This window comes from Solea solea, chromosome 4, assembly GCF_958295425.1.
Source record: "Solea solea chromosome 4, fSolSol10.1, whole genome shotgun sequence".
Lineage (NCBI taxonomy): Eukaryota > Metazoa > Chordata > Actinopteri > Pleuronectiformes > Soleidae > Solea > Solea solea.
The window spans coordinates 15366970-15381093 of record NC_081137.1 but is presented as its reverse complement, the minus strand read 5'-3'; the positions used below and the strand labels follow the sequence as shown (position 1 = coordinate 15381093).

The 14124-nt window shown below is 40.2% G+C and overlaps 1 protein-coding gene across 8 annotated transcripts in view; it reads right to left on the bottom strand.

Moving 5' to 3' along the window:
• Positions 1–13434, bottom strand: part of auts2a (activator of transcription and developmental regulator AUTS2 a) — a 270916-nt gene extending 257482 nt beyond the window's left edge. For 5 of the 8 annotated variants that reach the window (XM_058626839.1, XM_058626843.1, XM_058626841.1 and 2 more), the window contains exons 1-2: positions 13269–13433; positions 10537–11256 (exon numbers count right to left, since the gene is read on the bottom strand). In XM_058626839.1, the coding sequence (XP_058482822.1) occupies positions 10537–10815 (279 nt within the window). In that variant the 5' untranslated portion in view covers positions 10816–11256; positions 13269–13433. Of the gene's footprint in view, positions 1–10536; positions 11257–13268 lie in introns of all 8 variants that reach the window. The other 3 variants (XM_058626845.1, XM_058626848.1, XM_058626847.1) reach the window with 1 other exon arrangement.
• Between the last annotated feature and the right edge of the window lie 690 nt (positions 13435–14124).

The following is a 14124-nucleotide window of genomic DNA, read 5'->3' as shown; positions in this document are numbered from 1 at the left end:
GGCCCAGAATGGCCAATAAATCCAAGTAATCCAGGTATCACAGAAACGCAACTCAAGCTTAACTAGCCAAAATGAGATTTAAACTTGCAGCTGTCACTATATGGAACATGGCAATGAAACTACTTTCAGGCTTTACTTGATAGGTTTAACAGATGTTGCTCTTGCTGCTGATTATTGTATTTCAGGTCAAAATCATATCTGAACTACATGATTGTAATGAGTCAAGCACTGTTTGCTCACTGTAACATTAACTAGTCCAGCTGCTGAGACAGCTGTTCAGGTGCAACAGATGTTCCTTAAATACAGATCAGTCAACTATGCCAGCCAAGAGAATTCTTAAACATTTAATTCCCATCTACAACCAAATATCGACTATGACTTTTTTTTGTTGATTATTTATTTACATGAGGATGAGCCGCTCTTGACACAGCTCCTCAGTCTGTGTCTGTGACTGATCGGTGGTTAGCTGCTCAGTCAGAAGGATTAGTTTGCGCCTTACGAGAGCTACAAATGAGCACAGTAGAAAGTGATTTTTCTTTCAATCAGTGAAGCACAGTGGAAGATAGACACTTGTTTATCTAATGAGTAAATTACAGGTGTGCAGCACAAACACACACGCACACAGTCTATCAAATCAACAGATGGATATTCCAACAAGTGATGGATTCTATCTCAAAGAGAAAAATTGAAGCTCCCCTCATCTTTTTGACAGTCATCTTTATTTACTCAATTATAACATTAATTAAACCAATTACTTATTTTTCACCAACATCCCTGGTTGAAATCTCTCTTCTCCGTAATTTGGAAGATGGTGCTAAGAATCTAAGCCAATTGGGCAGCATTAATAACTTGAAATACAGTCTGGTAGGAGGAGAAAACATTTGGGGAAATCCTCGGTTAATTTGAAAAAAATAAAAAAATTGCACACAGTGCTTTACAAGGGTCTTTAAACTGTTTATCAGTAACACTGAAATACTTCTTAAGGCATCAATTTAAAAATTGTCAACAAAATGTTTATGTATTATTCACTCTGGCAGAATTTATGGATTCATTCTTAGTGATGACATAAATAGCAACAATCCCATATGCAGAACAACAAGGTGATGAATGACAGGCCTAAAGCATTATCTACAAGACTTTGCAGACTCTCACATATACATAACATAAACACATGCAGCTCTGCCTCTACACTACTCAAGCAAACCTTGTCAGGAATTTCCTGGAAGCGCATTTGTCAAAGGAATCATGCCTTTCAAGTACAGCATTACTGTCATCCTCGCTTCTTCCTCCAAAGGCAAGACTTTCACACTTAATATTTCAGCCTAGTAAACATTAACACAAGGTATCGCCTGCAGTATCTCAGGCTGGTTAGACCTGAACTGAACATGCAAGTCTACATCTCTGCACTTAATATCACTGAAGATCAAATCACCTAAATCATAGTCAATCCCTTTCCTCCCTTGGATTTAACAACCTCACAGGAGTATTACATTACTCAGTCCCATACTGCAGACTACATGTGGAGTGGGTAAAAAATAAATATTTAGCTCAAGGTATGAAATTGTGATGAAATTATGGAAAAATTGACGGCTAAAAATGGTTGACGTAAAAAGTATGAACAAGTATAATGTTTAGAATGAATTAATTCAAAATTATACATGAACGGTGTTGAGAATAAACATATAATACGCCACTTTCAAGAACTAATGGCCAACCATTTCCACTGTGGATGATGAATGAGTGCATGATGTGGATATTCAACAACATCTAAAGCCAGTTCAGTCAGTAGGAACCCTCCTACTGAGCCTCTAGAGCACAAGCGAAGGCGGAGGATTATATCATCCTTAGACACTACCATGAGATCTTTAATTAGTATTTTCATATCATTTGACCTGGAACATTAGTAACTCCATCCTGTGTTACAGAGCTGAGCCTGAAGAGAATCAATGTGCTGTGAGCAAACAAAACTGGTGCCAGCCGCAGTGATTTATGCCACTTTTCGACATGTTTCAAAAACCATGATGTTATGGATTACGATTTGGAATCCAAATACTTAAAAAAAGAACTGAAGCAGTGCAGTTATTGAGCAAAGCTTATCTGAGAGTGCAGGAATGGAAACAGATGGAAATAGAAACAGCGGTGGGCTGGCTCAGTTTGAAAGCAGGATCAGAGAAGGACGGGTGGATCAAAGGTTCAAAGCTGCAGGTAGAGATCTCAACAGATCTCTGTCCGCAAAGGCACACACACGCACGCACACACTCACGCACTGCTGCAAACCATTAGTATGCACTGTGTGGTTAAGCATGAAAAGGGTCTCTTCTCAAGTAGAAAAAAAAAATCTGTCCAAATGCATCATCATGGGGGCCATTACACACAAAAGGGAGTATATGACTACAACCGTGGCTCTACTTCAGAGATGGCATTTTACAATCAGCCACTACAAACATTTATCTTTTCTTCACTCACATCTGTCACTGGAACCTGCCAGAAGAAAGACAAAGATGAAATGGAAAAGAAAATGGCCTGGGCTCAGTGAGCTACAAGCAAGCCAGGGAAATGTATTTTTCAAGACAATTACATCAGGATGGGAATGTGATTTGCTTATGAGCTAAAAGTTGGATAAAGACACACAGCAATGATGTTTCAGAGCTGTTTGGTACATTAACAAGAGTCACAGACACTGCACTTTTAAAGAGATGTGACCATTAACCAAGTGTTCTTCAGCAACTCCCAGTGTGCTCTAAGCCATAGATTAGCCCTTAATGTAGACATAAGCTGATGAAGACTTGTGTATAAATTGGTTGTCATTCATATATCAGCACAAACAGTACTCAAGCCTTTGCAAACACTGCCTATAACCATATGTTCATCCTTTCTGAAGTCAGACGCATTGTCTGTTGCATAATAAAATACACACTGGCATTCACAACATCACAAATAACACACATCTTATTTGTAAATTTACCATATGACACAAAAGACTTATTCGCCAACATTTCAGATTATAACCCATCACTACAAGGCAATCGGAAAACATATGATGGACAATGAAAGCATTTGAATATCATCCTTCTAATTTTCACATGCATGTGCACACACATCACATCGATCACAACACATCAACAACGGTGGAGCAAAAGTAATGTGGTATGGTGAAAAAATGTAGAGTTTAAATGAGTGTGTTAAGAGTGAGAATGTCCCCCACCTGCCCGCCTCCAACATCCCATAGTCCCCTTCCTCCTGTCTGTATGTCAACTCCAAACACTGATGGTGCTTGTTGTACATTTCCCCTGCTACGGATGTATTTGTTTTGCCTGAGTTCATACAAATGTGCCACTGTCAGTTTTTCCCATGGATGTATCATAAAAACTGGATACAGATTTTTTTTTTCCAGTGGCCAAATATGGTACCACAACAAAAACATTCCCTGCAGCCTGGAAGGCATTTTTTTTTTTTCAATAGACCACCACTGTGAAAGAGCGGTCTGTGAAAATATATTAACAGGACACATCAAAAGCAGCAAAAACTTAGGCTCGTATTAGTTTTACAGGTTCCATATGTATTAAAATTTCCAAAAGACGATTTGAACATTCTCCTTGTAACTTCAAAGAAGTCATTGCTCCAAACGACTTAACTCAGATATCAACGACATTCATGGATTCCTATTGTCCTGATACTTTGGTAAAAACACCAATCTAGCATTCATGACGGCACAGAGAAAGATCGAGAACCTGCTCAGATTGTTCTCCTAGCCCAGAGACATAAAGAGAAAACTCCTGCACGATAGAACCAGAATTAAACCCAGAAGATGGAAGCAACCTGAGTGTCAGAAGCTCCTGACCTGAACAGACATCATGATATGATGTTTTCAAAGTACTGAAGCAGTGAGCAACAAAAGCACAGCTGTAAACAATGTTGACATAGCCCGGCAATGCAGACAAATTTAACAAACTAATCTGTATCTCTGAGATAAACGGCCCCCGCCAACATAACCATGAACGAACAAAACAGAATAGGTGCTTGAGTTATTGATTAGAGAATCAATATACTAAATGTAAAATGGTAGGAGATCAATGAGGCTTTAAACCGGGGCCTGGCTCACTTCATGACCCAAAGAAAGAACTCATCTTCTCAAATAAGTGCCCGCCGACAGGGGATTTACACAACACAATTTGATGACTATCTGATCATTGAACATCCATGATACAGACACCTTCTATTCTCTGACCTGTACATTCATTTTCCCAAAACGACGACTCGCCTCATTAATATATCAGTAACTGAGACGTCACTAAACAAATTATAAAACTCTCCCTAAATTAACATCTGCCATTATGGCCAAGATACTGGCTGTTTTTCACTGGATGGAAATATCTTTTGAGTTAGTCTGGGCACATCAACATCAATTCTCTCAAGAACAAAGACTGCTGTGTCTCATTTGTTTGAAATGCATTGTTTTTTTACATTCTTTTATAAAACAAGATGTCAACACATTTGAGTTCACATTAGTCTCTTTCTTATAATCATACACCAATCAATGTGTTCCACTCGGCACTGCACTCACAAGTCCTCCTACGGGCAGACTTCTCAGGACAGTGCCAAAGAAAATCAATAGTTTTTTTTTTTTTTTAAATGCTGAACAAATCCACAAAGCCACACATGGCATACAACAGGAGAAAAATGCCAGAGCGCTAAACTGCAATTCATCTGTATTATTTGGCCGTATGAGAGGAACATGCTTTGTTGACTTGATTACTGCAGTTGATCCTGTCATCTAAGGCCATGGACCTGTCCAGGAAGTCTAGCCCCACTTTAAAAATCAATCAATAGTCATTAATTAGCTAAACACCATTTGTTACTTGAAGGTCTGGCAACTTGTCAATGAACCTATTATTTTGTTGAACTCCTCACTCTATGCCACCTCCACCTTCCACCCATATGCACTGATGACACAGCTTATTCCCTGAGCCATGACGCACCACCATTGCCCAGTTTTCATGTGTCACATCTCCACAGTCAGTGTGGGTGTGATAGATGGGTGTGAAACTAGAGCCAAATAACTGATGGATGCAGCAGAAATCAAAATAGAAAGCGGTATTTAATTGGAACCAAACAAAGTCCCGTCATCAGTGGTCATAAAAATGTAAAAAGCAGAAAAGGCAAAGGCAAGATTTCCACCACTCTATGAAAAACATTTCTCCTCCAGCAGACAAATGGATTACACATTCCCTCTCATTGACTTTTTGTCAGTGTATTGTCAATCCCAAAGTAAAAGGTTTAAAGCGTTTGTAAATCAAAGTGTTTTGAGCAGTAGAACGTCCGCAACTTTTCATGGACAATTCTTTGTGTTTACAGTCATACTTTGACCTGTTCACAGCCATCTCACTTTACTAGTGCAGTGTTGCTAATGCCTCCTTCTGCCAAAACAGAAAACAAATCACTTTCCGTGTGCACAGATCTAAACACAGCTACACTGAGGAATGCTGAGAGTTGTGTGGAACTTCATCAGCATTGGGTGAACAATGGTTATCTAACTATAGTATAGTTACACCTGAGACTGTGCTTCAGGAGAAACAATCTGAACTCAGACTAACCAAACAGCTGAACAATCAAGACAGAAAACTGTCATACTTAATATTTCCATGCCATAAGTCATAAATTAAAAAAAAAAATCACCTCATATTCAGATAAATGATGGAAATGTCCTTCATTTTATTTCATGTGCGAGAAGAACACTAATTTGTGGGTTCTCTCTGGTATTCCAGCTTCCTCCCACAGTCCATAAACATGAACATGAGAATTATACTAATCGAGAGTGAATGGCTGTTAGTCTCTGACTCTTTTTCCCTGTGATGGACAGGTGACCTGTCCAGGATGTAGCCTGCCTTTCATCCTCTGTCGGCTCAGATTGGCTCCAGCCCCCCACGACCCTCATGTGGAGTATAAAGTGGTAGACCACGAGTGAGTGTTTTCATCGTTTACTTTGTAATGAAATCCACCACTCTATGCTTCCAAACTGCAATGTCAGCTCTGCTCCTCACAATACTAGGCTGCCCTCCCGGTGTAACCCCTATGTGGTGGTGTGCAATTGCGCACCCTGTTCCATTCTGTTCACCATTTGTGCATTAGGTGAACCTATCGTCTTCAGTTTTTATGGTGTGTAACAAATTAAGTTAGGGAGAGAAATTATCTGGAGGAATGAAGAAAGCTGCAGGAGCTCTGTGGGGCATTGTAAATTAAGAAGTCTTTTCAGAACTTCAAAATGTGAAATCCGAGTAGAAGAGACACCGCAAAGATACCAATTTACACAGCATTGCCTTTGTACTGTTCTTCGCATTATCACGTGCAGTCAATCATGTAATAGACTGCTGTTAACCTGCTGTGCAAGATGATGAGATGCTATTAGCAGATGTAATGTTAACCCTCAGAAAAACAATGGATGAAATAAGGTTGGGGTGTGATAGTACAAAAGTCCTGATCAAGAGTGTTATCTACGTATGTGCGTATATAGAAATCACAGACTAGTAATTATGAGGAAGAAATGGAGCTGAAGGTTAACTAAGGCAGTTTTAAATTATGGTCAGTCGGGTTATGCCGAGTTAAGAAATCCATTTTCAAGTGAAATGGGTGATGTGGCAGGTTTTAGGGAAGATGGCACTCAATCATTTAGTAATTTCTTCAAGTGCTGTAATAGGTTGCTTCTTGTGCCTCTCTCAATAAAAATCTGTCTCCAAATTAATTCGTTGAAAAAAGACAGCTGCTATTCTGTACTGTTTCTGAGCTTCTTGGTTTGTTGTGGCTGGTTGTTCATTTACCCACTTCTGTGTCACTTACACTCATCTCCATGTTTGACTTGTCGCATTGGTGCTAATTTCAATAACACTATGGGGAATGCAAGGCTCAGTCCACTTGATGAAAAGAGAGGCAAAGGGTGTGATTTGAGACAAAACTAATTATGTAGAAAAATGGAGGACAACGTAAAACCACCAATGTTCTTCTAATGTCACACAAACATCCACTATTATATAGCACAGCATGGTTTTACAAAACATCTACCAAAGCAACTTCAGTGTCTCGAGGGACTCATCACGGATGCTTCAGTCCTGAGACTGCAAAAAACAGAGACATGCTAAGATAGCAACATGCTCATGAAAAGCAGCCTGGGAGCAGTGTTGCTCCAGCACTGTGGTGACAGATGGAGAGCACTCGCATAAAACTCCAGGGGTCTGACCTCATCAGAATGTATCTTTACCCCGACAGAAAAAGATACAGGACCAATGATAAGATAGGTTTGTACATAAACAAGCGGACAGCTCATAATGGAAGAGGAAGTGTTGCGAAAGTGGGGAAAAACAAAAAAATCAATCAGATCAGAACAAGATTGAAATATCACAATATCATCTCCCACAAGTGAAAGGGAAAACATGTCCAAAGAGGCAGTACATTATAAGATAGACTTTCAATTTTGTCTATTAATGATAATAATATCCCACAATTAAAGATTAACAAGAGGAATACCAAATATTATAACACATCTTCTGAAAATCTAATCAAAATCCAAGCCTGTCCTATATGTAATTCATCATTTTCAAAATGTGATTTAACACATTTAAATATCCTGATTCATTAGAGGGGAATGAAGAACAAGACAGTCTCTTTCCTTCATCTTTCATTTCACCCGGATTTATAGATTCCTCTCCAAGACTTTCTCTGAATTAACAGAGAGCTGCAAAGTGAAACATGTTGCCCATCACAGCTAAAGAAATTGATCACTTAGTTGACTGATAGGAAACTAATTGGCATCATGTTTCATTTCAAACTTGGCTACTATCCAGCATAAAATGTGCTGTATGTCTGAGAACCACTGTCTCCTGTGACCTGTTTGATTCAGTGAACAGTAGCAGCGCAACAGTGAGCTCATCTTGATGTGATGTCGAGTGCACTGTGCAGCAAAACATTAAGTGTGTGTGCAGAAATCATACATAGTAATGCATTTCAATATTGCCATCTCCTTCCACTTCCCTGTGAGATAATTCTATATTAATAACCCTTGTCAGAGTCTCTCTAAACAAATGCCAGCGTGTGCATATTTGCAATGACACACAAACACAAGCATAATTTGTTTTCCCTGGCTTCACTTGAACTCTGTATTTTTATTACTCAGTAAACCACGGTCACAAGATTGCTTTGCTGTCTAAATCACTGGTGATTTGATATTCATCTAAAAAGACACTGCAACATATTTTGGATATGTTAGTAATTTTTCTCTTCACTTGACTTCAGTAAAAGATAAAAACAACGTTGTGTAGAGTGAGAAAATGTCACCATAAAATACACAAATATGTAAATCTGTTACAAAGACAAAGTGTCAGCTTTCCATTTTCAGTTTCAGTCATTCAGTCTTTGGAACTTCTTTCATTAATATATAATTTGCTTGTTCACAAGTTTTCCTCACATGACACCTTCAACGGGTGTATTAAATTTAAGATTGAATCCTGAATAAATAAAAAATGACAATAATGTTCAAGGCTCATGTAAGGCTCTGCTGTGCAGGTAGACCATACCACAGTGGTGGTGGTTAACTGCTTTTCTACATTTCATCCTCACTGCAATAGCACTGTGTCTGTCCAGGGAAATTCAACAACTGTCATTAACCAACAGGGATTTCCCACCATTTTAACCAGTCTTTCACTATAAAATATAAAAAAATGGCATTTCTGCTGTGTCCCTACCTTTGGAGCATTCATATTAGGCAATAACTGGTTTGACTGTCTACCACAGTACAGGTCACTCACACATATATTGATATCTTGCAGTGGATGTAATTTTTCCAGAATCCACATTTTGTGTGACCTCCCTTTACAATTTTTTCCTTGTTTTATGTCAACATCTGACTGTCTGCTTCGGTCCAACACACATTATCTACATACGCAGACCTATTGCTGTATTCTGATAAAATGACTGAGGATGAGGGTTAATCAATGCACACGACTGATCATTTTTTCATAAATGACTTATCAATATCCTTCAGTGTGGCTGAATATATTTACATACTTACAGCTTAAAGAATGTGGCGGCATGTGGCCTAGACTCTGTCTGAAATTGGGCTGATGGACTATGATATGTTTCATAGAGTTGCCCATTTTGATTGGATCTCCCAAGAAGCAATTAATGGCAGTGTCCTAGTTTTCCTAATTAAAAATTGGTATAGTGGTATAATATCCACAATGTACTGCGTAGTAGTGCTCTAATAAAGTGATGCCAAAAACATCAATGAAAGAGCAAGAAGGTCAAACAACACGGGTAAGAAATGACAAGATTTGCAGGCACAATAATAAAAATACTATAAATACAAATAAGGGAAAATAAAAGTGACAGTAAGACTACCTTGAGCCAAGAAAAGCATTGATCTGCCAAACAAAGGGAAATAATGAGAACAAGTACTGTACATCTCCTTGAGATGGGTCACAACAGTGAACAAGAGATTGGTATCACACTGCATAAATCACTCACACTGTTTTATCCCAGGACATCTCTCACGCTGACCTTGTGAAAGCATTTTCACATGCCCCATAACATTACTTTTTTTTTTTTTTTAGGAAAGAATGAACAAACAAGTGATGAAAATGTATGTGGAAACATGTGAAATAAAACTAAGGCTTATACAAAGAGAGCTAAACTGTGAAAAGAGAGACCAGAAACAATAAGCAGAGAAACCTGACTCACTGAAATGATTGACACAGAGTATGAGAATAATGTGAATCATATGCAGACGTCATATTTGCACCAATAGATGGCGTTGGACAGCCCTCGCCACCATCACCATCATCCAAACACCATTTAAAGAAAGAAGACTTCCAAAAACAAGACTCCGTACCAAAAACTGAATCTGTTTTAAAGGCACTTGATGGCCAACCACTTAACTGTGATAGTCTCTTTTAACATCCCGCTGTGAGTTATCATCTTAGAGAAATATAGCAGTTGTTCTGTGTGTTAAAAAAGATGCTTGCTCATGTAAGTCATAATTCAGCACTATATCGTTGGAAGGCAGTCTGTGCCCAATTTGCATTCCAAGGAAAATGGATAGCCAGGGTGCAATAAATTACTCCCACTCTGAATAAACTGTTGTAACATGGATCAAATTGCTTTTTCACTCTGAAGCGCACAAAAGACACGGCAGCCACTACAGCCAGAGCTGAACATCCCTCATCTGCTGAGGCTTTGCAGAAAAACCCTTGTGAAAACAAATCCAGAGCAGTACACACAACAACAAACACAGTCTCTCACTGATACAGATAGTCATCTCTGACTGCAGCGCTACATTTAAAGCTACATCTGTTGAACTCCAGCTCACACTACAGCCAAGTATGCAGACAGGAGCCAATACACTGGACCTGCCCAGCCAGAGAGGCACAGAGCTGCACACAACGTACACATCATCTTTGCATAGTGTTAAATGGTTTCCTATGCGCTTCTATGTGGAACACACATACACACAGAGCTATGGAGAGTTACGACCTGTGTCTCAGCACTTACCTCCAGAGCCTCCAGGGTCACGAACCCAGTGATGGAAAAACCGTCGATGATGTCCTCTTCAGCAGAAGTAGACTCCTTTCGCTTTCTTCGCGGCGGCCGAGGGCGGGATGAGGAGGGCTCCCTGTCACCCTCCCGCTCCGAGTCAGAGGAGAAGCGAAACACAGAACCCTTTACATGGTTGTTCTTTATCCCATTTGACCTCCTCTCCCGATTCCTCTCTGACCTCGACTTCCTCTTCTTGCGCAGGCCACTAGATCGAGGGCCATCCATGTCCTTCATCGGTAACTTCCAAACAAAACGCTCCTCTTACAGCGAATCAAACTTTCGGTGCCAAACACTGTGTGGAAAACCCCTCGAGGAGAATCTCTGCAATATCCCAGCGAATGTTATCTATGTATTAGATCCAGGGTAATCATGTAATATCCACCAGCTGAAGCCTTTTACAGGTAAGGCAGACCTGCATTAAGTCAGTGAACCAAGCTAGGTTCCAAGCAAAGATCCCCAAAGGCAGTCCATCAAATCCTACAATAGTGGTGTAAAATGATCTATTAAACACAATCTCACAAAGCTGCCGATTCCGCCAGTGGAGACGATTTTCAAGTTAAAGCAAATGTCTTCTCAATGAACATGTTCCCCCATGGTGAGTTGAGCACATGACGCCACATTTTTTCTTCAAACAGTAACCTGCTCCTCTTACCCAAGGTCAGCAAACTCGCCCTCCTGCAAGACAAAGACAGAGGGAGGGAGGGAGGGAGAGAGAGGGAGAGAGAGAGAGCATTTGCAACATGTTCACTCAGCAAGTTCAACTGTGCATTTAGTCAATGAGCCATTTTCCAAAGAGGGGCTACAAACAGGATCCTGTCATTCTACACAATGCAAGACGAGTGTTTTATTAAGGGCATCTAGAGTCTCATCTGCTGAGTATACTGCATTTCCTGACACTGCCAAGCCATTAAGCCCTGACACGAGATGATTATGTGTCATAAGTGCTCTTTTACTTGTGTTTCCAATCATTATGTGGCTCCAATTAATTATGTACCAGACATTTTACTTTGCTGCCTGCCTACTCGAGTGCGTACCCATGAACTTGCCGTTTTTGTCATTCAGTCAACATGCACATTCTGTGTGTGAGCTGTGAAAAGTTTGACAGTTTGTGGTCCGACAATAATACCGACAGTGGTATCGAGCCTGAAATATGGGCTTAATTAAATCAGATGTTGTATTAAGAGCGGTCAGCTGTCGCACACTTCACATGCTCTTGTCTGATTGCTAATTGCTTTCATTTGCATAAAACTTTGATTAAGTTGCATCTCACTGACATGCATATCCAGTCCAAATGACATAAGACATTAAGTGTAAATAACTATGCACACGGTGCAAGACCTTCACTATTAAACTACCCACATTAGAAGCAACTACTGATACATGTGTGATTTAAAACTCATCATGATACTATTTCTGAAGTTCACCTCAGACATAATCTCACACAAGATGTCCTTGATTTTTTTTTTTTTTTTTTTGCACAAGCTGTTAAAAAAAGAATGTGATAAAACTGTCCTGCTCTTCAACAATGTTTTTTTCTGGGCCCAAACCTTCACTATCTGACAATGAATACATGTGTCTGCTTCATGAAATTAAGATTCAACAGCTTGCAGTTCAAATCTGGATTATTCTCAAAGCACAGTTCACAGTCTAGGCCTAAAGCCACCGAAAGTCGCACTGGCATTGTGGTCTGAAAACATGTATGGCTTGTGTGTGTGTCCAGAATATCAATTCACACCCATTACATCACAGACATGGCTTTCTACATGGAGGAATCAACAAACTGCAGGCTTCTTTTTTTTGTTCTACAACACCTTCATCTGACTAACCATCAAAAAAAAAAAGGTGGTGGAACTATAAAAGCACATATGAATCCCATATTTTCTGCATAGCCACACAGACCAAAGCCACTGTCACACTCCACCACCATCCTCAACTTTGCATAGTCTCCTTGGACACAGGTTGTCATGTAATGTAGCTCATGTGGATTCTGAAGCAGACATGTAATCACCCCCCGGATGCTCTGCTACAACAAGCACACTGACATATGCTTTTAAACATGTGCAATTACAAGCATTTGCAAACAAAAAAAAGGGACGATATAATCCCAAAAAAAAACATGCAAGAATACCACCATCACTGAAGAAAACACCAACCATACATAAATACCTCCTCCATGCAGATGTTGTACCTTTTAATAGCCCTCCCAAAAAAATCCACCTCTACTGTACAGGTCCTAAAGGTGTCTCCCCCCCCACCACCCCCCCTCCCTGTTTTCCTCAGTATCTCTGCCTTGAACCTGATGCCCCGCTCCAACACTCCTCTAATGACACACACGCACTGCACAAATACCGCTCATCTGTAAAAACTGTGCTGTAGCAGTCGCCCTGGCTTGTGTGTGTCAGTAAAAGACTCTTTCCCTTGTCTTCGCTCACAGTCTCTTTTTGTCTGCCTGTGCTGTCAGTACAGATCTCAGGCTCTGTAATCCAGTGCAGCCCACAACAGCAACAGCAGCAGCAGCAGCAGCGGACTGGCACTGCTGCCTCCCGCTCCAGCTCTCCAAGCTTCATTTTCCACTATAAGACACGCAACAAAAGCAAGCCCTGTCTCTCTCTCTTTTCTCTCTTTTTTTTTTTTTTTTTTTTTTTTTTTGCTCCAAGACACGTCATGCAAAACCAAGAAATGCAAACCCTTGCGAGTGGAGAGAGGGACCGTCCGGACAAGTTGCAGGCCTTCGGTCACTATTACAAAAAGAGATAAAAGCACAAGAAGGTGTTGGAGCTGACAAAATAAATCCCGCAAAGAAAAAAAAACCATAGGGTATCTCCACCTCCTCCTCCTCTCCCCAGATCCGAGCTTCAGGATCCCGGAGAAGGGGGACCGGGCGCAGTGATACGGCGATGCCGCAGTGCCGCTTTACAGGCTGCACGCTTCCTCCTCGGCGCAAATAGTGCTGCTGTGTGCTGATATTTTGTGTCGGGGAAGTTACAACTTGCAACAAACGGACGTCACGAGCAGCGACATGTGTGAACCTCAAGCCAGACAAAAGATACCTTACCGCCATTTTCTCTCATTTTAATGGCAAAAAAAACAACAAAAAAAACGATGTACAACTATGTATAAATGTGAATAAAAGTACTGCGCGGTTGTTTGTGGACATGACTTTTAAAATGGGGACCCATGGGAACTTCCTAAATGTAAATATGATATTTCTGTCACATTATTATGAATATGTCAACCAGATATTGACAAGAGAAGTTTGGCAAATGAACCACAACAACAAATGACTAAGTGCTAAACTGTGCATATACGGCACTACTACGCGTATGTTTTTGAATTTCTACACTGACAGAAGGCTCGTTCTACTCCTTGACGTTATCAACATCATTTACTGAGTCATGCAAATGAGTAACACGTCTGCAGGTGACAGGTGCTGAAATGACAGTGTCACACTTTGACTCGTTGATGAAAACAACAATAAGCTTCAACGTCAGGGAAACCCGAGGCTAAATAACTCCTCTCTTTATTCACCAAACACTATAACAC